The sequence below is a fragment of the Tachyglossus aculeatus genome, unplaced genomic scaffold (genome assembly GCF_015852505.1).
Source record: "Tachyglossus aculeatus isolate mTacAcu1 unplaced genomic scaffold, mTacAcu1.pri scaffold_126_arrow_ctg1, whole genome shotgun sequence".
Taxonomy (NCBI): Eukaryota; Metazoa; Chordata; class Mammalia; order Monotremata; family Tachyglossidae; genus Tachyglossus; species Tachyglossus aculeatus.
This window is the reverse complement of record NW_024044855.1, coordinates 135403-161935: the sequence shown is the minus strand read 5'-3', so window position 1 is coordinate 161935 and position 26533 is coordinate 135403. Positions and strand designations below refer to the sequence as shown.

General features: G+C 44.2%; 1 protein-coding gene across 1 annotated transcript; it reads left to right on the top strand.

Annotated features, from left to right (window-relative positions):
- Positions 1–15556: 15556 nt before the first annotated feature.
- Positions 15557–25582, top strand: LOC119922829 (olfactory receptor 2G3-like). The gene is made up of 7 exons (XM_038742453.1): positions 15557–15586; positions 16446–16537; positions 20682–20799; positions 20885–21127; positions 21267–21527; positions 22514–22531; positions 25535–25582. The coding sequence occupies exons 1-7, from the start codon at positions 15557–15559 to the stop codon at positions 25580–25582; spliced, it is 810 nt and encodes a 269-aa protein (XP_038598381.1).
- The last annotated feature ends 951 nt before the right edge of the window (positions 25583–26533 follow it).

Sequence of the window (26533 nt, the reverse complement as noted above, 5' to 3'; positions counted from 1 at the left end):
GGATCAGGGTTAGGGTTAGGGATAGGTTTAGGGCTGGAACTAAGGTTCAGTTTAGTACTAGTTTTGTTGTTAGTGCTGGATTAGGGTTAGGGCCCTAGGCTTAGATTAAGGATGGCCCAAGGTTTAGATTTAGGACTAGAGCTAGTGTTATGTTGAGGATTACAGCTAGGATTAACATTCTGATTAGGATCAGGGTTAGGGTTACCTCTAGAGTTAGAGTTAGGGATTAGGGTTAGAGTTAGGTTTAGGTTTAAAAGTAGCTTTGCTGTTAGGGTTAAATTTAGGGGTTGACTAGGTTAGGGTGAGTTGTAGGCTTGGGGCTAGGATTAGGTAAGCCATAACCTATGTCTCAGGTTGAGATTAGCATTAGAGAAGGGTTACGGTTATGTTGAGGTTTTGTATTATGGTGAGGGTTAGCCATTGGGCTGGACTAGTTTTGGCATGGGGTTAGCTTTAGGATTAGGGTGAGGGTTAGCATTAGGGATAGGTTTGAGGCTCGGGTTAAGTGTAAGGTTTAGGATTAGCATCAGTTTTAGGGCTGGTGTTAGGTTTAGTATTAAGTTTAAGGCTAGGCCTAGGGTTAGATTTAGGATTAGACCTTGAGAATTGGTTAAGGGTAGGTTTGTGGTGAAGTTTAGTGTTAGTGGTAGGCTTAGGGTTAGGGATGGGGTTAACACTAGGCCTAGGGTAAAGTTTAGAGCTACTTTTAGTCTTAGTGTTGTGGTTATGGCTAGAGCAGAGGCTAGGTCCTGGGCTAAGGATAGGGTAATGATTAGTTTTAGAGCCATGTTTTGGGTTAGGGTTAGGGTTAAGACTAGGGCTAGGGCTATATTTTGGGTTAAGGGTAGAGGTAGGGTTATTGTTAGGGTCATGTTTAGGGTTAAGGCTAGGTCTAGGGTATAGGGTAGGGCCAGGTTTAGGGTAAGGGCTGTGATAAGGTCAGGGTTTGGGCCAGAGCTAGCAGTAGGGTTAGGTTAATGTTTTTGACTAGGCCTTTGGGATAGGGATAGGGTTAGATTTAGGGTCAGGGTTACAATTATGGTAGGGCTAGGGTTAGGGCTTTGGTCAGGATTTGTGTTATGGTTAGGGTTAGGCCTAGGTAAGGGTTAGTGTTGTTATATTGTACTGTCCCAAGCACTTAGTCCTGTGCTCTGTTCACAGTAAGTGCTCAATAAATCTCAGTGCTCAATAAATCTCAGTGCTCAATAAATCTGAGTGAAGTGAATGAATGAATAGACGAATGAAATTTAAGGGTTAGAGCTCCGGGTGAGGTTAGTGTGAGGGCAATTTGTTGGTTTGAGAGAGTTGCAGGGTGAAACAATCTCTTGGGACTAGCAAAGCCTACCCAGAAATGCTTCCATACCCCGGGAAGGTAGGGATATAGTGTGTGTATGGCCTAGGGATAAGCCTAAATCTAGGGTTGGAATGTATGTTAGCTGTAGGATTAGGGTTAGGTTTAGGCTAAAGTTTAGCCTTAGTGTTCAGGCTAAGTAAGGTGTGGGTTCTGGTTAGAACTAGCTAGCAACAGGGGTAGGGGTAGGCCCAGAGCCAGGATTAGGTTGAGGGTTAACGTTAGGGTTAGGGTTAGCTTTAGGTTTAGGATTACAGTTTAGGATAAGTTTAGGGTTAGAGTTAAGGTTACTGTTAGTTATGGGTTATCGTGTATCCTCCCCAGTGCTTAGAACAGTGCTTTGCACATAGTAAGTGCTTAATAAATACCATTATTATTATTATTATTATTATCATTATTATTATTATTATTATTATTATTGAGTTAGGGTTGGAGCATCTGCTAGTCTCCCCGCCTCTAGACTGTGAACCTGTTGTGGGCAGGAATAGTCTCTATTTGTTGCTGAATCGTACTTCCCAAGCACTTAATACAATGTTCTGCACCCAGTAAGCGCTCAATAAATATGATTGCATTAATGCATGAATGAATGAATGAATGCTATTGCTAGGGTTCAGGTTACGTTTAGAGTTAGGGTGAGGGTTAGGGCTAGGGCTAGGCTTGAGGGTCGGGTTAGAGTTAGAGCTAGGCCATGTCCTATTCCATGGCTTAGGTTTAGGTTTAGGGTTGGGGTTAGGGGTTGGGCTAGAGCTAGGGCCAGGACTAGACCTTAGGCCTAGAGATAGATTTAGGGTTAGGCTTAGTTTTAGAGTTAGAATTAGGGTTAAGTTTAGGATTACCACAAGGCCTAAGGCTAGTGTTAGGGTTAGTGTTAGGGGTATGGTTAGCTTCAGGGTTAAGATTACTGCTAGAGCAAGGCTTAGACCTAAAACTAGGGCTCATGTTAGGCTGAAGATTAGAGTTGGGGTTAGCATTATTGTTAGGGTCAGGGTTAAGGTTAGGGTTAGGCCTAAACCTAGATTTTGGCTTAATTTAGAGTTACAATTAGGGATAGGGTTAAGGTTGGTTTAGGTTTAAAACTAGCTTTGCTGTTAGGGTTGAGGTTAGAGGTTGGCTTAAGCATAGGTTTAGGGCTAGTGCTAGGTTTAAGGTTACCCTTAGGTCTATGTCTCAGGTTTAGATTAGCATTAGAGAAGGGTTAGGGTTATGTTGAGATTTCGTGTTATTGTGAGGATTAACCATTAGGCAGGGCTAAGGTTGGCGTGGGGTTAGCCTTAGGATTAGGGTGAGGGTTAACATTGGGGGAGGTTTGGGGCTTGGGTTAAGTTTAGGTTTTAGGGTTAGCGTCAGTTTTAGGGTTGGGGTTAGGGTGATTTTTAGGTTTAAGGCCAGGCCTAGGGCTTGAGTTAGGATTAGATATTGAGAACAGTTTAGAGGTAGGTTTATGGTGAAGTTCAGTATTAATGTTAGGGCTAGGTTTAGGGTTGGGGTTAAGACCAGGGCTATGATAAAGTTTAGAGCTACGTTTTAGTCTTAAGTTTGCAGTTATGGCTAGGGCGGGGCTAGGTCTTCAGCTAGGGATTGGGTCAGGGTTCGTTTTAGGGATAGATTTAGGGTTAGGGATAAGGTTAGGGTTAGGTTTAGATTAAGAGTTAGGTTTAGGGTTAGGGTTAGTGTTAGTGTTAAGGATAAGGTCACGTCTAAGGTTAGTATTTGTGTATAAGTTAGGGCCAGGTTCAGGGTAATGGCTGTGATAAGGTCAGGATTAGGGCCAGATTTAGTGTTAGGGATAGGATATACTTTAGGGCTAGGCCTTCGGGATAGGGATAGGGTTGGATTTAGAGTCAGGGTTAGGATTGTTGTAGGTTAGGGTTAGGGCTTGGGTCAGGATTTGTGTTAGAGTTACGATTTAAGTTATGGCTAGGGTTAGGCCTAAGGTTCCTGTAAGCGTTGTTGTATTGTACTCTCCTAAGCACTTAGTCCTGTGCTCCGACCATAGGAAATGCTCAATAAATCCCATTGAATTGAATGAATGAATGAACGAATGAAGTTTAAGGATTATATCTAGGGGTAGGGTTAGTGTTAGGGCAATTTGTTGGTTTGGGAAACTTGCAGCATGAACAAACTTCCTGGGGTTAATAGACAGCCTACCCACAAGGGCTCCCAGAAATGCATCCATACCCTGGGGAGTTAGGGATGGAGTTTGTGTTATGGTGTTGGCTAGTGAAAGGCCTAAGGCTAGGGTTAAGGTGTGTTTTAGTTGTAGGGTTAGGGTTAACGTTAGGCTAAAGGTTAACCTCAGAGTTTAGGCTAAGTAGGCTGGGAGTTCTGGTGAGAGCTAGGAATAGGGGTCGACCCCCGGCCCACCTCATCCCCCGGGCCTGGAATGCCCTCCCTCTGCCCCTCCGCCAAGCTAGCTCTCTTCCTCCCTTCAAGGCCCTGCTGAGAGCTCACCTCCTCCAGGAGGCCTTCCCAGACTGAGCCCCTTCCTTCCTCTACCCCTCGTCCCCCTCTCCATCCCCCCATCTTACCTCCTTCCCTTCCCCACAGCACCTGTATATATGTATATATGGTTGTACATATTTATTACTCTGTTCATTTATTTATTTATTTATTTATTTATTTTACTTGTACATTTCTATCCTATTTATTTAATTTTGTTGGTATGTTTGGTTCTGTTCTCTGTCTCCCCCTTTTAGACTGTGAGCCCACTGTTGGGTAGGGACTGTCTCTATGTGTTGCCAATTTGTACTTCCCAAGCGCTTAGTACAGTGCTCTGCACATAGTAAGCGCTCAATAAATACGATTGATTGATTGATTGATTGATTGATTAGGGGTAAGTGTAGTCCTAGAGCCAGGATTAAGGCAAGGGTAAGCATTACAGTTAGGGTTAGCTTTAGCTTTAGGATTAGAGTTTAGGTTAGGTTTAGGGTGAGAGTTATGGTTAGGGTTAGTTCTGGAGTTAGGGATACGGCATATGCTAGTCTCCCCCCTTCTAAACTGTGAGCCCATTGCGGGCAGGGATTGTCTCTATTTTTGGCTGAATCGGGTATCCCAAGGACTTAGTACATTGCTCTGCACCTGGTAAGAGCTAAGTAATACGATTGCATGAACGAATGAATGATGCTCTTGTTAGGGTTTGGGTTATGTATAGAGTTAGGATTAGGGTCAGGGTTAGAGTTAGGGTTAGGGCGAGGGCTAGGGTTGGGGTTCAGGTTGCAGTTAGGGCTATGCTATGTGCTATTCCATGGCTTAGGTTTAGGGTTTAGGGTTAGGGTTAGGGCTAGACCTTAGGGCTAGAGAGAGATTTAGGGTTAGGGCTAGTTTTAGAGTTGGAATTAAGGTTTGGATTAAGATTACCACAAGACCTTGGGTTAATTTTAGGGTTAGTGTTAGGGTTAGGATCAGGGCTAGGCCTCGGCCTAGATCTTAACCCAGGGCTAGTGTTAGATTTAAGATTAAAGTTAGGATTAACACTGTGATTAGGGTCAGGGTCCGGGCTAGGGCTAGGCCTAAACCTAGGGCTAGGTTTACCTTTACAGTTATAGTTAGTATTAGGTTTGCAGTTAGGGTTAATTTTAGGATTAGGGTTAGCGTTAGGTTTAGGTGTAAAACTAGGTTTGCTTTTAGGGTTAAGGCTAGAGGTTGTCTTAAAGTTATTGTCAGTTGTAGACTTAGAGCTAGGGTTAGGTTTAAGGTTATCCTTAGGCCTATGTCTCAGGTCAAGATTAATATTAGAGGTTAAATTTAAGGTTATGTTGAGGTTTTGTGTTATGGTGAGGGTTAGCTTTAGGAATGGATAGGCTTGGCTAAGGTTGGCATGTGGTTAGCTTTAGGATTAGGGTGAGTGGTAGCATTAGGGAGAGGTTTGAGGCTCGGGTTCAATTTAGGGTTAAGGGTTCGTGTCAGTTTTAGGGTTGGGGTTAGCGTTAGTATTAAGTTAAAAGCTCGGCCTAGGGCTAGCATTCGGATTAAATCATGAAAATGCGTTAGGGGTAGGGTTATGATGAGGTTTAGTGTTAGTGTTGCAGTTAGGGTTAGGGCTGGGGTTTAGACAAGGGCTAGCATAAAGTTTAGAGCTCATTTGAATCCTATAGTTGGGATTATGGGTAGGGCAGGGGCCAGGTCGTGTGCTATGGGTAGGGTTGGGATTAGTTGTAGGGCTATATTTACGGGATAGGGCTAGGGTTAGGATTAGGCTTATGGTTAGGTTTAGGGTTAGGTTTAAGCTTATGGTTAGGTCAAGGTTTAAGGTTAGGTCTAAGGCTAGGGTTTGGGATAAGGGTAGGGCCAGGTTTAGGGTAAGGGCTGTGATAAGATCAGGGTTAGGGCCAGAGTTAGGGGTAGGGTTAGGATATGGTTTAGGGCTAGGCCTTCGGGATAGGGATAGGGTTAGATTTAAGGTCAGGGTAGGATTATGGTAGGGCTAGGGCTATGTCTTGGGTTAGGATTTATGATAGAGTTATGATTTAAGTTATGGTTAGGGATAGGCCTAAGCTTACCGTTAGGGTTGTTGCACAGTACTCTCCTGAGCACTTATTCCTGTGCTCTGTTCACAGTAAGTGCTCAACATATCTGAATGAATGAATGAATGAATGAATGAATGAATGAACGAATGATGTCTGAGGGTTAGTGTTAGGGATAGGATTAGTGTTAGTGCAATTTGTTGGTTTGAGAGATTTACAGGGTGAGCAAAACTTTTGGGGCGAGCAGAGCCTACCCACAAGGTTTCCCAGAGTTGCTTACATATCCCAGGGGGTTAGGGGTAGAGTTTGTGCTATGGTATCGGCTAGGGATAGGCCGAAGCCTAGGGTTAAGGTGAGTGTTAGTTGTAGGATTAGGGTTAAGGATAGGCTAAAGTATAGCCTCAGAGTTAGGGCTAGGCAGGCTAGGGGGTTCTGGTTAGAGCTACCAATAGGGGTAGGGGTAAGCCTAGAGCCAGGATTAAGGCAAGGGTTAGCGTTATGGTTAGTGTGAGGTTCAGGTTTAGTATTAGAGTTTAGGAGAGCTTTTAGGGGGAGAGTTAAGGTTAGGTTAGTAATAGATTTAGGTTTAGGGCATAGGCTAGTATCCCCACTTCTAGACTGTAAGCCTGTTGGGGGCAGAGATTGTCTCTATTTGTTGCTGAATGTTACTTCCCAAGACCTAAGTACAGTGTTCTGCACCTGGTAAGCGTTCAATAAATACGATTGTATGAATGTGTGAAAGAATGAATGAATATAGGAATGTTATTTCTAGGGGTTGGGTTAAGTTTAGAGTTAGTGTAAGAGTTACTGTAAGGGCTAGGTCTAGGACTAAGGTTGGGGTTTGGGTAAAGAGTTCGGACTAGGCCACGTGCTATTCCATAGCTTAGGTTAGGGGTAGGGCTAGGGCTAGGACTAGGGCTAGGGCGATCGCTTGACCTTAGCAATAGAGATACATTTAAGATTAAGATTAGTTTTAGAGGTAGAATTAGGTTTAGGGTTAAGGTTACCACTGGATTTAGGGCTAGTGTTTGCGTTAGTGTTAGGGGTTTGGTTAGTTTTAGGGTTAGGATTAGGGTGGGAGCTAGCCCGAGACCCAGGACGAGGGCTAGTGTTAGTTTGAGGATTAGAGTTAACATTAATGTTATAATTAGTGTCAAAATTAGGGTTAGGGTTAGGGCTAAGCCTAAACCTAGGGTTAAGCTAACCTTTAGAGTTAGAGTTAGGATTAGGGTTAAGGTTAGGGTTAGGTTTTGGATTAAGGTTAGGGTTACGTTTAGGTTTAAAACTAGGTTTACTGTTAGGGTTAAAGTTGGAGGTTGGTTTAAAGTTCAGGTTAGTTATAGGCTTAGGTCTAGGGGTAGGGTTAAGGTTAGCCTTAGGCCTATGTCTTGGGTTCAGATTAGGGTTAGAGAAAGCATTAGGGTTATGTTGAAGTTTAGTGTTATGGTGAGGGTTAGCCGTTGGGCTGGGCTAAGGTTGGCCTCGGATTAGCCTTAGTAGTAGGGTGAGGGCTAACATTAGGGATAGGTTTGGGGCTCAGGGTAAGTTTAGTATTCAGGGTTAGCATCAGTTGTAGAGTTGGGATTAGGTTTAGTATTAGATTTAAGGCTAGGCCTGGAGTTAGAGTTACAATTAGACAATGGGTTAGGGTTAGGGTTATCATGAGGTTTAGTGTTAGGGTTAGGGTTGTGGTTATGGTAGGGCTCAGGTAAAGTTTAGAGCTACTTTGAGTCTTAGGATAGTGGTTATGGCTAGGGCGGAGGCTAGGCCTTGGGCTAGGGTTAGTGTTAGGGGTAGTTTTAGGGCTAGATTTAAGGTTAGGGTTAGTGTTAGGGTTAGGTGTAGGTTTATGCTGAGGCTTATGCATTACCTAAATTTAGGTTTGGGGTTAAGGTTAGGTCTATGGTTAGGGTAAGGTATAAGGTAGGGCTAGGTTTAGGGTAAGGCTGTCATAGGTCAGGGTTAGGGACAGGATTAGGGGTTGAGTGACGACATGGTTAGGGTTAGGGTTAGATTTAGGGTCGGGGTTAGGCTTATTGTAAGGCTAGGGTTAAGGCTTGGGTCAGGATTTATGTTAGAGTTAAGATTTCAATTATGGTTAGGGTTAGGCCTAAGTTTATGGTGAGTGTTGTATTGTACTCTCCTAAATGCTTAGTTCTGAGCTCTGCTAACAGTAAGTGTTCCATAAATCCCATTGAATTGAATGAGTTAGGATTAACATTATGGTTATAGTCTGGGTTAAGATTAGGGAAAAGGGTAGCCTAAACCTAGGGTTAGGCTTACCTTTAGAGTTAGTGTTTGGATTAGGTTTAGGGTTAGGGTTTGGTTCATGTTTATATCTAGGTTTGCTAGTAGGGTTAATTTTAGGGGTTGGATTAAGGTTAGGGTTAGTTGTAGGCTTGGGTTAGCTTTAATGCTTGCCTCAGGTCTGTGACTCGGGTTAGGATTATGGTTAAAGAAAGAGTTAGGGTTAAGGTGAGGGTTATCCATTGTGCTGGGCGCAGGGTTGGCTGGGGGTTAGCCTTAGTAATATGGTAAGGGTTAGCATTAGGGACAAGTTTTGGGCTCAGCTTAAGTTTAGGGTTTAGGTTTAGTGTAAGACTTAGTATTGGGGTTAAGGTCAGTAGTAGGTTTCAGGCTAGGCCTAGGGCTAGATTTTGGTCTAGATCATGAGAATGGGTGAGGGTTAGGGTATGGTGAGGTTTAGTCTTAGGGTTAGGGTTAGGGAGAAGACTAGGGCAAGGGTAAAATTTAGAGTTAGTTTTAGTCTTGAGGTAGAGTTTATGGCTAGGTTGGGGCTAGGCCTAGGGCTAGGGTTAGAATTAATTTTAAGAGCTGGATTTAGTGTTAGGGTTAGACTTAGGTTTAGGCTTAGGTCTAGTGTTAAGGTTAGGTCTAGGTTCAAGGTTTGGATGCAGGTTAGGGTTAGGCTTAGGGTAAGGGATGTGAAAAGTTCAGGGGTAGGGCCAGATTTAAGGTTAGGGTTACGATAAGGTTTAGGGCTAGGCCTAGGGATACAGATAGGGTTATATTTAGGGTCAGGGGTAGGATTATGGTAGGGCTAGGGCTAGGGCTTGGGTCAGGATTTGCATTAGCATTGAGGTTTATATTATGGTTAGGCTTAGGCCTAAGGTTATGGTTAGGGTTGTTGTATTCTACTCCCCTAAGCGCTTAGTCCTGTGCTGTGCTCACAGCAAATGTTCAAGAAATCCCATTGAATTGAATGAATGCACCCAGTAAGTGCTCAATAATACGATTGCATGAATAAATGAATGAATGCCCTTGTTAGGGTCTGGGTTAGGTTTAGAGCTAGGGTTAGGGCTAGGGCTAGGGGTGGGGTTCAGTTTGCAGTTAGGGCTAGCCTATGTGCTATTCAATGGCTTAGGTTTAGTGTTTAGGGTTAGGGTTAGGGCTAGGGCTAGACCTTAGTGTTAGAGAGAGATTTAGTGTTAGGGCTAGTTTTAGACTTAGAATTAGGGCTAGTATTAAGATTACCACGAGGCCTTGGGTTATTTTTAGGGTTAGTGTTAGGGTTAGGATTAGGGCTATGCCTTGGCCTAGATTTTAAACTAGGGCTAGTGTTAGTTTGAAGATTAGAGTTAGGATTAACATTATGATTAGGGTCATGGTTAGGGCAAGGCCTAAACCTAAGATTAGGCTTACCTTTAGAGTTATAGTTAGGGTTAGGTTTATGGTTAGGGTTAATTTTAGGATTAGGGTGAGTGTTAGGCTTAGGTTTAAATCCAGGTGTGCTGTGAGGGTTAAGCCTACAGGTTGGCTAAAGGTTATGGTCAGTTGTAGGCTTTGGGCTAGGGTTAGATTTAAGGTTATCCTTAAACCTATGTCTCAAGTCAAGTTTAGCATTAGAGAAGGGTTAACGTTATATTGAGGTTTTGTGTTATGGTGAGGGTTTGCCATTGGGCTTGGCTAGGGTTGTTGTGGGGTTAGCTTTTGGATTAGGGTGAGGGTTAGCATTAGAGATAGGGTTGAGGCTCATGTTAAATTTAGGGTTTAGGGTTTGCATCAGTTTTAGGGCTGGGGTTAGTGTTAGTATTAGGTTAAAGGCTAGGCTTAGGGCTAGCATTAGGATTAGATCTTGAGAATGGGTTAGGGGTAGGGTTATCGTGAGGTTTAGTGTTAGTGGTAGGGTTAGGGTTGTGGTTAAGACTAGGGCTAGGGTAAATTTATGGTCTACTTTAAGTCTTTGGGTAGTGGTTATGGCTAGGGCAGAGGCTTGGCCTTGGGCTAGGGTTAGTGTTAGGATCAGTTTTAGGGCTAGATTTAAGGTTAGTGTTAGGGTTAGGTTTATGTTTATACTTAGGTTTAGGCATAACCTAAGTTTAGGTTTGGGGTTACGATTAGGTCTATGGTTAGGGGAAGGTATAGGGTAGGCCTAGGTTTAGGGTAAGGCTATGATAAGGTCAGGGTTAAGGACAGAGTTAGGGATTGGGTGAGGACATGGTTAGGGTTAGGGTTAGATTTAGGGTCAGGGTTAGGCTTATGGTAAGATTAAGGTTAGGGCTTGGGTCAGGATTTATGTTAGAGTTAAGATTTAAGTTATGGTTGGGGTTGGGCCTAGGGTTCTCCCATCCCCTGGGGATCCTGCCTGCTCACAGAGGCTAGGATTCCCAGTGGGCCGTTATGTTCAACCTCTAGGATCATAAAAATTGCAAACCTCAAGGGAGAGATGGGCCCACCTAGATTTATCTGCCTAGATTTACAATAATTATTAATATTAAAATTATTTCTATTGCATTTCTTAAGCGTTCACTATACTATTATGATATTTATTTAGCACTCTGCTATTATTATGGTATATATTAAGCACTCAGTATATTATTACTGTGGCATTTGTTAAGCACTCACTATATTGTAATTATTATGACATTTGTTAAGCATTCACCATATTATTATTATGAGATTTGTTAAGTACTTACTATATTATCATTATGGAATTTGTTAAACACTATATTATCATTATGGCATTTGTTAAGATTTTATGCTATTCTTATTATGGTATTTGTTAAGCACTCACTATCTTATTATTATGGTATTTGTTAAGCACTCTTTATACTATTATGACATTTGTTAAGCAATTATTACATTATTATTATATTTGTTAAGCACTCACTATATCATTATTATGGCATTTGTTAAGCACTTACTATATTATTATCGGTGAGGAATCTTCTTCGAAGATGGAGGACAACTGTCAATTAATCAATGGTATCTACTAAGGAATTACGTGCTTAGTACAGTGTTCTGCACATGGTAGGTACTCAAAAAATACTATTGACTATGATGATGGTGCAGAGCACTGTACTGAATGATTGGGAGCATTTCATACAACAGAGTTGGTAGATGTGATTCCTGTCCACTTTTAGATTGCAATCTACATGACGGACAGGGACTGTGTTTAATCCCCCACCCGTGTACTTTCTCCTATCATTTATTATTCATAAATTAATTGAGCTCTTACTATGTAAAGAGCACTGCACTAAGCGCTTACTACAGAGCTCTGCACACGGAAAGCACTTAAAGAATACAATTACGACTTCTACTATGTACCTGAACGTGAATTCCTGGACTACTGGTTAAGTGGATTGTCCAAACAGTGCTTAGAATATCTTTTGATGTATAGTAAGGGCTTATACTATTACGACTTCTACAGTGTACCTGAACGTGAACTTCTGGACCACTGGTTAAGTGGATTGTCCAAACGGCACTTAGACTAGCGTTTCATGCATAGTAAGCACTTAGCAAATGCCATAAAACAAACAAAAATACTCCAACTGTGCCAGGAGATTAGCAAAGGCCTGGCAGGAAGTGCAGTGTCTCAGGTGGTTTCACTCTGTCTCTGAGAATCTTGCCTCTCCTTGGACTAGCACCCCAACTAGTAAAAGTGGTTGTGGAGATGACACAGTGATACAACGATGCCCCACAACACCTCCCAACCAGAGAGGGATAGAACAACCCACCCCCTCTATGGCTTGGCTTCTTCCGGCCTCTCATCGAAGAGAGAGGAGGTGAAAATCAGAGATTTGCTCTTGGAGTTCCAACGTTCAGATAAGAGGAGGCGGACAAGATTGGTCGGCTCAATCCCTACCATCTCAGTTGGTGACCGGTAGGTGAGAACTCTATGTGCTAGTCGATCAGTTGTCAGGTTATCAGGAAAAGTGATGGGTGTGGGGTTTAGCGGCTACAGCGGAGAAGCAGTGTGGCCTATTGGAAAAATCCCGGGCCTAGGAGCCAGACGGACCTGGGTTCTATTCTCGGATCTGACGCTTGCCTGCTGTGTGTCTTGAACAAGTCACTTGGCTTCTCTGTGCCTCAGTTACCTCAACTGTAAAATGGAGATTAAGACTATGAGCCCTATGTGGGAGAGGGACTGTGTCCAACTTGATTAGCTTGAATCTACCGCAGTGCTTAGTATAGTGCCTGGCACATAGTAAGTGCATAGTAAGTGAGAAGCAGCGTGGCTCAGTGGAAAGAGCCTGGGCTTGGGAGTCTGAGGTCGTGGGTTCTAATCCTGACTCTGACAATTGTCAGCTGTGTGACCTGGGGCAAGTTACTTAATTTAGTGCCTCAAGGTGTCTCATCTTTAAAATGGGGATTAAGATTATGAGCCCCACATGGGACAATCTGATTTCTTTGTATCTCCCCCAGCGCTTACCATCGTTATTATTATTAACATATACCATAAAAAACATACATTTTTTCCAGAAAGAATCCTGACAGTCTCCATGCATCTCTAGACTGTATGCTCATTAATTCATTTTTATTTATTCATTATTTATTAAGCGCTCCCCATGTGTCAAGCACTATTCTAAGCATTGGGGTAGATCTGGATGCAGTTCCGGCCCCACATAGGGCTGACACTTTAAATACGATGGAAGCCAAGCTCAGTGTGGTCAGGGAATGTGTCTTTCAACTCTGTTGTACTCTCCCAAGTGCCTAGTATAGCACACAGTGAGCGCTTAATAAATACCACTGGTTGATCGATATTGATGTGGGGATAAAGGGTGTAGACTAGTAGAAAGAGCAGAGACCTGGGAGTCAGAGGGCTGGGAGTCATTTGCCTGGTATGCGCTTGAGAAGTCCAGGTTGGCAACATCTGGAGACGGTCCCTGCCCAGCGGTGGGCTCACAGTCTAAAAGGGGGAGACGGACAACCAAACAAAACATATTAACATATTAACAAAATAGAATAAATGGAATAAATATGTACAAATAAAATAAAGAAATAGACCACAGCCCATGCTCTTTCCACAGAGCCGCACTGCTTCTCTATAGAATTAAATATTTAATTTTAAATAGAATTAAAGCCAGATGCACGTCATTAACAAAAATAAACAGAATAGTCAATCTGTACAAGCAAAATAAATCCTTAAAGGGACAGAGACCTCCTCCTCAGCGGAAAGAGCCCGGGCTTGGGAGTCAGAGGTCGTGGGTTCTAATAATAATCATAATGATGGCATTTATGAAGCGCTTTCTATGTGCAAAGCACTGTTCTAAGCGCTAACCCCCCATCCTCCTGCCTTACCTCCTTCCCCTCCCCACATTACCTGTATATATATGTATATTTGTTTGTTTCTATTTATTTATTTATTTTACCTGTTCATATCTATTCTATTTATTTCATTTTGTTAATGTGTTTTGTTTTGTTCTCTGTCTTCCCCTTCTAGACTGTGAGCCCACTGTTGGGTAGGGACCGTCTCTATATGTTGACAACTTGGACTTCCCAAGCGCTTAGTACAGTGCTCTGCACACAGTAAGCGCTCAATAAATACGATTGATTGATTGATTGATTGATTGGCATGTGATCTTGGACAAATCATTCATTCATTCATTCAATCGTATTTATTGAGTGCTTACTGTGTGCAGAGCACTGTACTAAGCGCTTGGGAAGTACAAGTCAGCAACATATAGATATGGTCCCTACCCAACAACGGGCTCACAGTCTAGAAAGGGAGACAGACAACAAAACAAAACATGTAGACAGGTGTCAAAATCGTCAGAACAAATAGAATTAAATCACTTAAATTCTCTATGACTCAGTTTCCTCATCTGTAAAATGGGCATTAAAATATCTGTTTTCCTTCCTCTTAGACTGTGGGCCCCGTGTGGGACAGGAACTGTGTCTGATCTGATTGAACCTTATCCATTCCAGTGCTTGGAACATAGTATGTGCTCAACAAATACCCCAAGTAGTATTCAAATTTGGTGAATCGAACATATTGTTATTATGATGGTAGTTGTGGTCTAATGAAAAGACTTTTTATTGCAGCCTAATAAAAAGGCCGCCACGCACACAGCCACCAACCTCTCCATCAGCTTCCGCGGGTCCAACGTGATCTGCTATTTCTTTTGTGACACTCCCCAAATGATGGAACTTTCAGATAGCCCCTCACTATGTGCAGAGCACTGTACTAAGCACTAGGGAGAGTATAGCACAACAGAGTTGGTTGACATGTTCCTTGTCCACAAGGAGCTTTTACTCTAGAAGGGGAAGCAGCCATTGATTAATCAACCCATCAATCTGTGGCATGAAATGAGCTCTGACCACGTTCAGAGAACTGTACTAAGCACTTGGGAGAGTCAAATATGTGTCGCCATGATCTGGCCCATTAGAAGAAAGTAGGAATAGTAGCAAAAGTATTTACAAAGAGCTTACTGTGTGGTGATTTGAAACATTTGTAATATTAAAAACAGTCTTCTCCCACACAGCTAGGACATCTTATCTCTGGGAAGGAAGTGGCCAATCTCATGGTGGTGACGGGATTCCTCCTACTGGGATTCCTGGAGGTCTGGGAGCTGCAGCTGGTCCAGGCTGCGCTGTTCCTGCTGGTTTACCTGGTGGCCCTGACGGGGAATCTCCTCGTCATCGTCGTCACTGCCCTCGACCAGGGCCTCCACACCCTGATTCATTCATTCAATCATATTTATTGAGCGCTTACTGTGTGCCGAGCAGTGTACTAAGCGCTTGGGAAGTACAAGTCGGTAACCTATAGAGACGGTCTCTACCCACCAACGAGCTCACAGTCTAGGAACCAGTACGTCCTCGACCTCTGCGTCATTTCTGTCACCGTCCTCAAATCCATCCACAACTCCCTGACCGACCGTAGAGAAATCTCCTTCCTGGGCTGCGTCTTTCAATTGTTTTTCCTCCTGCTGCACGCCTTTTCTGAGTTGTACTTCCTGACGGCCATGTCCTATGATCGCTACACCAACATCTGCCGCCCCCCACGCTACGAGGTCATCACGGACCGAGGGGCCTGTGGGAAGATGGCCGCTTCCTCCTGGTTGGGAGGTATTGTGAGCGCCGCCACGCACAGTGCCACCACCCTCGCCATCGGCTTCAGCGGGTGCAACGTGATCTGCCATTTCTTTTGTGACACTCCCTAAATGATGGAACTTTCAGGCCCCAGTGGGAATCTCCAGGAGATTGGAGTCACGGTCTTCTCCTCCATTCTGAACGTCTCATGTCTCGTCTCCATTTTTGTCTTGTAAGTGTGCATCTTCCAGGCTGTGCTGAGGATGCTGGCCGCTGAGGGTCGCGCCAAAACCTTCTCCACCTGCTTGCCCCATCTCGCCGTGGTGATTTTATTCATCTCTACGGGAACTGTGACCCACCTTCAGCCTCCCTCATATTCCTCCTCCACTCTGACCTACTGTCGTCTGTGTTCTACACTGTGGTGCCCCCCGCCCTGAACCCCCTCATCTACAGCCCTAGGATCCGGGGCATGAAGGTCGCCCTGAGGAGTGCGCTGGGAGTGAGAGGATGGCTCTGAGAAACAGGGACACATGAAGCTCGTCCTGGGAAAGGGTACAGGATGAAAAATCTTGTAGGAAATATGTCACTGTCTTCTACTTCGGTTGCTCAGGCAATCGATCACTCAATTAAACTATCATATTTTTTAATGGAAGTTGTTTAGCACTTACTATGTACCTGGTACATAACTAAGCGCTGGGGTAGATACAAACTCGTCAGGTTGGACACCATCCCGGTCCCACATGTTAATCACTCCCAGTCCACTAGTGGAACTCTGAAACAAACTCCATTTAATGGTATCAATGGTATTTAGTGAGCACTTACTGTGCAAAGCACTATACTATGCACTGGGGACAGTACAACATTGTTGGTAGAAACGTTCCTTGCCCACATCGAGCTCACAAACTATGTAAGCAGGAACCCCAGAACTAAACCACCCAGACCTGTAATTCTAGAGCAAAGCATATAAGCCTGAGTAGCAGTGTGAAGAGTGGAAAGCACACCGGGCATGGTGTCAGAAGGCCCAGCGCTCTAATCCCGGTTCTACCATTTGCCTGCTGTCATTTGATTTGGGCAAGTCACTTCAGTTCCCTGTGCCTCAGTTACATCATCTGAAAAATGGGGATTAAGACTGTGAACTCAACAGGGGACGGGGGCTGTGTCCAACCCGATTAGTTTGCATCGACCCCAGCCCTTAGTTCAGTGTCTGGCTCATAGTAAGTGCTTAAGAACAACAATAAACAGAAGAAAGAATCAGAAGCAGTCAAGGGTGTGTCTGTAACTAGATTGAACTTTGTCTCAGCAGAAACTAAAGTTATACATGAAAATGAGAGACTCTGAAATCTTCGCATTACACCTAGAATGCCACACATCAAACACAGTTCTCCCAATTCCAGACGAAACAAGAGCCAGGGTTGGAAAGAGAGCCTGCAGCCATAAGAATTGGGATCTGGTAGGAGCAAGGGGTGGGAACAATTCAGAGAGATGGTGGTCCAGCAGTTCTCTGGACCTTGCAGGATGATCCAGATGAAGTCATTCCCAGACTAAGCCCCCCTTTTCCTCAGCTCCCCCTCCCGCCCGAATCACTTCAACTTACTCCCTTTGTTCTGCCCCCCTCCCTCCCCGCACCCCACAGAATTTATGTATTTATGTATATATGTATAATTATATTTATTTATATTGATGCCTGTATACTTGTTTTGATGTGTACGTAGCTATAATTTTATTTATTAATATTGATGCCGGCTTGCTTTTCTTGATGTCTGTCTTCCTCCTTCTATACTGTAAGCCCTGTGTGGGCAGGGACTGTCTCTTTTTATTGCTGAATTGTACTTTCCAAGCGCTTAGTACAGTGTTCTGCACGAAGTAAGAGTTCAATAAATACGATTGAATGAACGAATGAATGAATGAATAAAGGATGAAGATCAAGGATGAAGACCCTTGTCATGCTGTCCACCCCATTATTCATTCATTCACTCAATCATATCTAATAATAATAATAATAATAATAATAATGGTATTTAGTAAGCTCTTAATATGTACCAAGCACTGTTCTATGAGCTGGGGTAGATTAAAAGTAATCAGGTTTTTCCATGTGGGGCTCACAGTCTTAATCCCCATTTTACAGATGAGGTAACTGAGGCACAGAAAAGTTAAGTGACTTGCCCAAAGTCACACAGCTGACGAGTGGCAGAGACGGGATTAATGAATGTGAGAATGTTTTGAAGTGCTCGGAAGCTGATAGCTAAGGCATCCCTCTCCCCAAGTCTCTCTCCCTGGAGTCCCCGCTCTGGCCACCTCTGTGCCCGACTAATTGTTACAGCTGGAGGATGTGAGGATCCCAGGGGGGCTCTCCCGATCTGTGCCAACATATCTCTCTCTTCGGCGATCCCGTCCCCTAGAAATATTGGTTCCCCCAAGCCCCAAATGTGAAGAGCACCTGAACAGATGTTCTGGTCCTTATCACCTGATTGTTTCTCTCAATTCCCGAGATGCTACAGAAAGGGCAGTAGGACCCTGGAAAGACGAAGAGATGAAGAGCAGAGGCGACGGGAGGAATTAAATTTCCTCGGACGTCGGCGCTACCCCTGACCATCTTCCCACCGGCCACCCACTTCTGGAGAGATTTGGACAAATGGGCTTCGGATAAGCCTTTCTCTGCCTCCCAGCTCAGCTGTTTCCAGCTCAGCTTCCTTCTCCTTCTCTCTCACGAGGCTGAGGATGGAATCTACAACCTTGACTCCTACTCAGCCCATCCAATGGAATCATTTCTCCGGACCAGAGTGGGAATCTTTTTGCCTTTCCTTCGCACAAGGACTGGTGATTAGGGATGAAACAAAGACCCCCACACTCCCACCGGCCAATCAGCAGCCTCTATGGTATTTAGGAAAATGGAAATTGGGTATATATGCTACTAATCTAGAGTATTTAGTGAGCACTCCCTCTGTGCGGAGCAGGGGATTGTGCAATATAGGGCAGGATCCCTACCCTCGAGGATCTTAAGGTCTAGCCTGCCCTGTGTGGATTACTCCTGGCCCTGCCTCAAAACTCCATCCTGCCTGCAAAATCCCAGATGCTGAAGAAATCAGGTAGAAAGCCTTGGCCATCACTAGTCCACAATTACTAGCCCTGTCCCAGCCAAACAGAGATGGTCCACTCCTAAATGTGAGTCCAGAAGTGGCTTGGGAGAGAGTCAAGAGAAACAAGAGTGTGAGCTGAGGTTCCCATTGACCTCGGGGAGCTGAGTAGTGGAAGGCGCTAAGGAAGAGCTGAGGGGTGAGAAGTAGCGTGGGCCTACGGATAGACCTAAGCTCTTGGAGTCAGAAGGATCTGGGTTCTAATCCTAGTTCAGCCACTTGTCTGCCGTCTGCCGTCTGCTGTGTAACTCTAGGGCAAATCACTCCACTTCTCTATGCCTCCGTTTCCTCATCTGCAAAATGGGGATTCAATACATGTTCTCTCTCCTACTTAGATTGTCAGCCTCATGTGGGACCTGATTATCCTTTGTCTACCCCAGCGTTTAGTACAGTACTTGGCATTAAGTAAGCACTTAACAAGTGCTGTCTACTAGTTTTGTTTTGTTGGCCGTCCTCCTCCCTTCTAGACTGTGAGCCGTTGTTGGGTAGGGATTGTCTCCATCTGTTGTGGAATTGTATTTCCAAGCGCTTAGTACAGTGCTCTGCCCACAGTAAGTGCTCAATGAATACAATTGAATGAATGGATGAATGAACGAGCTAGAGCTAATCCATCAGTGGTTTTTACTGAGCACTTACTGTGTAGAGAGCACGGTATTAAGTGCTTGGGAGAGTCCAATATAAAAAACCTGATGGACACATTGGTCCCCAGAGAAAGTGAAAGGGAACAGAGGAGCTGTGTGACTTTGGGCAAGTCACTTAACTTCTCTGTGCCTCTGTTACCTCAACTGTAAAACGGGGATTAAGACTGTGAGCCCCACGTGGGACACCTTGATTACCTTGTATCTACCCCAGTGCTTAGAACAGTGCTTGGCAAATAGGAAGTGCTTAACAAATACCATTATTATTATTATTATTATTATTATTGTTGTTGTTGTTGTTGTTGTTATTATTATTATTATTATTATCTTAGAATTGGAGCTCCTTGGGGGCCAAGGACCCAATCTATTTCTCTCCCAGACCTTAGTGCAGTGCTTTGCACATAGTAAGAGTGAAATAAATACCATTCCTACTACATCAGAATGTCACTGAAACTGCACAGGGTGCTGGATTAATGCTACTGCTGGGTTTCCTTGGGCAAGTCACTTAACTTCTCTGTGCCTCAGTTACTTCATGTGTAAAACGGGAAGTAAGACTGTGAGCCCCACGTGGGACAACCTGATTACCTTGTATCTACCCAGCGCTTAGAACAGTGCTTGGCACATAGTAAGTGCTTAACAAATACCGTTATTATTGCTGTTATTATTACTACTACTACTGACTTCTATTTATTTTATTTTGTTAGTATGTTTGGTTTTGTTCTCTGTCTCCCCCCTTTTAGACTGTGAGCCCACTGTTGGGTAGGGACTGTCTCTATATGTTGCCAACTTGTACTTCCCAAGCGCTTAGTACAGTGCTCTGCACACAGTAAGCGCTCAATAAATACGATTGATTGACTGATTGATTGATTGATTGACTTGCTTTTTCTCTGGTTCTCTTTGTCATTTGCTCTCCTTTTTTTCTCTCCCTTTCATTTCTTCATACGTTTTTCTCCTTCCCTATAGTTTCCTCAAGCTCACTCTCATTTTTTCTTTCATCCTCTTGCTATTTTTCTATCACTCTCTCCCTCTCGTTTCTCTCTCCTGCTCATTCTTTCTTGCACTTTTTTCTCCCTCTCACTTTGTCACGCTTTTTCTCTCCCTCTCACTCTCCCCTTTCTCTCTCTCTCACTTTTTCTCTCCCTTGTGCTCTCTTACTCCCTCTTGCTTTTCCCCCCTTCACTCTCTCTCAAACGTTTTCTCCCTCTCACTTGCTTTCCCTTACTCTCTCTCTTGCTTTTTCTCTCTTTTATGCTTTTCTCCTCACTCACTCTCATATTTCGCTTCCTCACACTCTCGTTCTTGCTCCCTTTTCTCCCACTCCCTCGGTTTCCTCTCTCTTTCTTTTTCTCCCCCTTTAACTCTCCCTTGCTCTCTCGTTGTTTTCTCCCCCTCATGATCTTTTTCCCTCTCTCTCTGTCTTGCCGTTTCTCATCCTCGCTCTCTCTTTCCTGAACTTTTTCTATTGCTTTTTCTCCCTTTCCTGCACTTTTTCTCTTGCTTTTCTCTCCTCACACTTTCTCTCACTCACTCCTTTTCCTCTCTCTCTTTCCCTCTCACTATTTCTCTCCCTTGCACTCTCTTTCCCTCACTCTCTCTCACTTTTTCTCTTCCTCTCTCTTTCCCTCACACCCTCTCTCTCATTTTCCCCTCCTTTTTCTCTTTCCCACTCCCTTTTCCCATCATTCACTCTCTCTCCCTGCCTCCCTCAGTCTTTTTTTATCTCCCTCATTCTCTTATTTTTTAATCTCCTCCTTCGTCTCTTCCCCTCTTCCTCTTTCTCTCATTCTCTTTCTCTCCCTGCCTCCCTCGCTTTTCCTACAAGGACGAGGATGATGCGGAATGGAAATTCTTATGAGGACTTTGTCTTGGTGGGCTTCTCTGCTCAGCCCCAGTTAGAGAAGATCCTCTTCGTGGTTGTCTTGATCTTCTACCTCCTAACCGTGATGGGCAACATCGCCATTCATTTTGGTGACCCGACTGTATCTCTGTCGCCATACTCCCATGTACTTCTTCCTGTCTCGCCAGTCCCTCGTGTACTTCTGCTTCACCACAAGCTTTGCCCCCCAGCTTCTGTGGAACCTCAAGGAGCCCTCCAAGACCATCACCGTGGTCAGTAGTGTGGTCCAGCTTTACGTCTCCCTGGCCCTGGTGTCGACAGAGTGCATCCTTCTGGCCATCATGGCCTCAGACTGTTACTCTGCCGTCTGCCTACCCCTTCACTACACCACCGTCATGCACTCACGACTGTGCCGGGCCCTGGTGGCCTTAGTCTGGCTGAGTAGGGTGGGGGACACCGCAATTCGGGCCACCATCATCTTCCACCTGCCCCACTGTGAACGTTGGAGACATTCCCACTTCCTCTGTGAAATGCCCGCCATGCTCAAACTGGCATTTTTTGGACATCCAGGCTAGTGAGATCCAGCTCTTCGTAGGCACTTTGGTCCTGATTCTGCTGCCGTTGAGCCTGATCATGGTGTCCTATGGGTCCATTGTCCGGGTCATGCTGAGGATCAAGTCTCCCCAGGTCTGGAGGAAGACCCTGGGCACGTGCGGGTCCCACTTCCTGGTGATCACTCTCTTCTATGGGTCAATCTTGGTGGTCCACATCTGGCCCAACAGCTCCTTCTCTGGGACTTCGTACAAGTTTCTGACCCTCTTCAACACAGCGGTCACCCCCACCCTCAACCCGCTCATCTACACCCTGAGGAACAAGGATGTGAAGGGAGCAGTGAGAAGTATTATGGGAAACGACCAGAGTTCATAAAATGGCTAACACCTTGAATCAAATTGTTCTAGAGTTCTGGAGAAGTGCAGGAAAGGTAGCGGCTATAAAAGACAACTCTCCACTGAAGGAAAATAGATATCTGGACAAAAATCAGTTAAAGAGAATAATTGTGGTATTTGTTAAGTGCTTGCCATGTGCCTAGCACTGAACTAAGTGCTGTGGTAGGTACAAGATAAGCAGGTCCCACATGGGGCTCACAGTCTAAGCAGGAACATGAACAGGTATTGAGGGAACTGAGGCCCAGAGTAGTTAAGTGAGTAAGTGGCTGAGCCATATTAGAACCCAGGTCCTGTGACTCCCAGGCCCATGGTCTCTCCATTAGGCCAAGCTGTTTCTCTGAAATACCCCCGGAGGTACACATCCAAGCTGTTTCTCTAAAATACCCCCGGAGGCACACACCCAAGGAATCCTAAACTTCATAAACTGAATTACACTCAGAGATGTGTGTATCCACTGATGAGACACTCTATGCTACACAATGTGTGTTAATCTACTTTCAAACCTTCATTAAGATTAATGCCTGCTTCCCCATCTAGACTGCAATCTCCTTGTGGGCAGGAAATATATCTGTTATATTGTATTCTCCTAAGTAATTTGCACACAGTAATCATTCCACTGATGGATAGATTAATATCTGTCTCCACCTTAGGACTGGACGTTCGATATGGGCAGGGAATACGTCTATCAACTCTGTTTTATTGTACTCTCTCAAGCCCTTGGTGCAGTGCTCTGCACACAGAAAGCACTCAATAAATACGACTGAGTGATTGACTGATACTGATCCCAGTCTCCCAATACTTACTGTGAATATTCTTAATACTCTACTATTTCCCCTCTGTGCAGTCTTTTATGCCTGTCTTCCCCTGAAGATCCTTAGCTCGATGTGGGTAAGGAACGTGTCTACCATCTCTGTTGTATTGTACTTTCACAAGTGCTTAGTACCATACTCTGCGCACAATAAGTGCTCAATAAACATCATTGATCGTTGATTGATTACAGTAAATAGGCCCGGATGAGGTTATCGTAAGCCATAATTTGTAAAAATGTAGCTCTTGAGGTGAATATCCTGGAAATACCCACTAAGGATGAGACTCACTAAAAGAGCAGAAAACCCCAAGACAGAGAATAGCAGGAATTCTTTTCCATTGGACTTTCCCAAGTAATTAGTACAATGTTCTGCATGCTGTAAGCGCTCAATAAACATCGTTGATTCATTGATTGATTGATAGTGTTGCCTAATGACCATGAGATTCAGGAGACCCTTGTTCAAGTCTCTAGTCTACTTGGTGACCTTAGGCAAGTCAATTGCCCTTACTGGGCCACAGTTTCTTCATCTGTAAAATGGGGTTTAGGTTGATTTAGTGAAACCTGTGTGAGCCAGGGACTGTTTCCAATCTCATAACCTTGTATCTACCCCAGAGCTTAGCACGTAGCAAGTGCTGGATAATTTTTTTAATGGTATTCAGTGGTATTTGTCCTTAATAAATACTTAAAAACAGCACTTACTATGTGTCAAGCACTGTCCTAAGCACAGGTAAATAGTAAATACTACTATTCTAATTATTAATGATGATGATGATAATAAAAATATTTTTCATAGGACCAACCTCTTTCATTATTTCATGTGCCTTATTTACAGTTGATTTCATTAATGTACTAAAATTTCAATGACGGAGAGATAGCAGTTCATTTGTACACTTAATCTGTTCTCAATCCTGAAAATTGAAAACAATTGAAATTTTGATCTCAACCCTAACTCAATGCATTATTTTGAAATAAATTTGTGAGTGGCTAGAAATGTTTCCTAATAGGTGGACCCAAATGACTCTTGTGTCCATGAGGATTTGATATTCATTGCCTTTCATAAGGTTTTACCATGAGAAGCAGCGTGGCCTAGTGGAAAAGAGCCCAGGCCTGGGAAACAGAGGACCTAGGTTCTCATCACAGCTCTGCCACTTTTTTGCTGTGTGACCTTGGACAAATCACTTCACTTCTCTGTGCTTCATTTCTCCCGTTCTCTCTCCTCTTTAGATTGTGAGCTCCATTTGGGATAGAGATTGTGTCCAACCTAATTGACTAATATCTATCCCAACTCTAAGACGAGTGTTTGACACATAGTAAGTACCTAATAAATAATATTTTAAAAATCCCTGCCTCTGTTCCCCCAAAACGTGTGACCCATTGGCAAGAGATAGAATGTGGAAGGTCACAAAAGGTTAATGATTATGGGTCATAACAATAATAATGATAAACATGGTATTTGTTAAGCGCTTACTATGTACCAGGTACTGTCCTAAATGCTGGGGTGGATACAAGCAAATCAGGTTAGCCACAGTCCCTGTCCCATGTGGGGCTCACAATCTTAAGGCCCATTTTACAAATGAGGTAACAGAGGCACAGAGAAGTGAAGTGACTTGCCTAACATCGCACAGCAGACAAGTGGAAGAGTGGCGATTAGAACCCATACCTTCTGACTCCCAGAAACATGCTCTATCAACTAAGCTATGCTGCTGCTGGGTCATGAGGATCGGTAAGCAACAAACTAGGACAACAAGGGTTTTGATTTCAGGGAAGATAATAAATGTGTTTGTTAGGCACTGACTCTGAGCCAAGAAGTGTGCTGAGCATTGGGGTAGATATACAGTAATCAGGTCAAACACCATCCCTCTCCCCCTACAGTGAGCTCTTAGCTTAAGGGGGAGGGAGAAGAGGCATGGAATCACTGTTCGACAAGTGAGGAAACCGAGGCACAGAGAAGTTAAGTGACATCCTTAGATTACCCAGCAGGTAAGTGGTGGAGCCAGAATTAGGACCCAGGTCCGGCAGGGAATGGCCGTGTTTGCTGTTATATAGTACTCTCCCAAGCTCTTAGTACAGTGTTCTGCACACAGTGAACACTCAATAAATCCGACTGACTGATTCTGACTCCCTGGCCTATATTCTTTCCACTAGGCGCTTGTTCGTGGGAAGGAAACATGTCTAACAACTCTGTCATACTGTACTCTTCCAAGTGCTTAGTTGAATGCAGTAAGCGCTCAATAAATACAATTGATTAACTGATGGATTGCTGCTTTTCCAGCCCATGAACAAACTGCTCCCTTCCTGATTCCCTCTGAAGCCTGTGTACATGCAAGTTTGTGCTTCTTCCCACAGTATCAGAATTTTCACCTCTAGTCAGAACTCATAAAGACGCCAGAAAAGAGAGAAGACATCTCAGCATCTGTTCCCTGCTCAATAGTGCCCTGATGGTTTGGAGTTCAAAAGGTACTTTTAATGTGCAGTAGATTATTTTAATGGTATCTGTAAGCACTTACTATGTGCCAGGCACGGTACTAAGTACTGTGATTAATACAAGACTGTTCGGTTGGCATAGTCCATGTCCCATGTTGGGCTCACCATTTTTTATTCGCATTTTACAGATATGATAACTGAGGCACGGAGAAGTGAAATGACTTGTCCAAGGTTCATGAAAGCTCCCTGGCAATCTGTTGTTATGTGGGCCCGTTGCTGGCTAGGGATTGTTTCTATCTGTTGTACTTTACAAGCGCTTAGTACAGTGATCTGCACACAGTAAGTGCTCAATAAATATGATTGAATGAATGAATTTCATGAGAAGCAGCGTGGCTTAGTGGAAAGAGTACGGGCTTTGGAGTCAGAGGATGTGGGTTCTAATCCGAACTCTGCCACTTGTCTGCTGTTTGACCTTGGACAAGACACTTAACTTCTCTGTGCCTCAGTTACCTCATCTGTAAAATGAGGATTAAGACTGTGAGCCCCACGATGGACAACCTGATTACCCTGTATCTACCCCAGCGCTTAGAACAGTGCTTGGTACATAGTAAGTGCTTAACAAGTACCTTAATGATTAATTTCTTTATTTTTATTTCGAGGCATCGGCCATCAACAGCACGTCTGCTCCCAAGGAGCTGACACTCTAAAGGAAAACTCCCTGGGGGCGGCTTCTGCCCTAAAGGTTTTTCCATTTTTCTACTCCACATTCAGGCTGGAAATTGAAAGACAGTTTCCTTATAAATCTTGCCTATTCTTCCTCTTCAACAATTCCCAGCATCTCTCCTCATCCAAAGAATCACCACCCTAATCATCATCATCATCATCATCATCATCAATCGTATTTATTGAGCGCTTACTGTGTGCAGAGCACTGTACTAAGCGCTTGGGAAGTACAAGTTGGCAACATATAGAGACAGTCCTTACCCAACAGTGGGCTCACAGTCTAAAAGGGGGAGACAGAGAAAAAAACCAAACATACCAGCAAAAGAAAATAAATAGAACAGATATGTACAAGTAAAATAAATAGAGTAACAAATATGTAGAAACATATATACACATATACAGGTGCTGTGCCGAGGGGATGGAGAGGGGGATGTGGGGGAGAGGAAGGAAGGGGCTCAGTCTGGGAAGGCCTCCTGGAGGAGGTGAGTTCTCAGGAGGGCCTCGAAGGGAGGAAGAGAGCTAGGTTGGCGGATGGGCAGAGGGAGGGCATTGCAGGCCCGGGGGATGACGTGGGCAGGGGGTCGATGGCGAGACAGGCGAGAACGAGGTACGGTGAGGGGATTAGCGGCAGAGGAGCGGAGGGTGCGGGCTGGGCTGTAGAAGGAGAGAAGGGAGGTGAGGTAGGAGGTGGCGAGGTGATGGAGAGCCTTGAAGCCCAGGGTGAGGAGTTTCTGCCTGATGCGCAAATTGATTGGTAGCCACTGGAGATTTTTGAGGAGGGGAGTAACATGCCCAGAGCGTTTCTGGACAAAGACAATCCGGGCAGCAGCATGAAGTATGGATTGAAGTGGGGAGAGACACGAGGATGGGAGATCAGAGAGAAGGCTGATGCAGTAGTCCAGACGGGATAGGATGAGAGCTTGAACGAGAAGGGT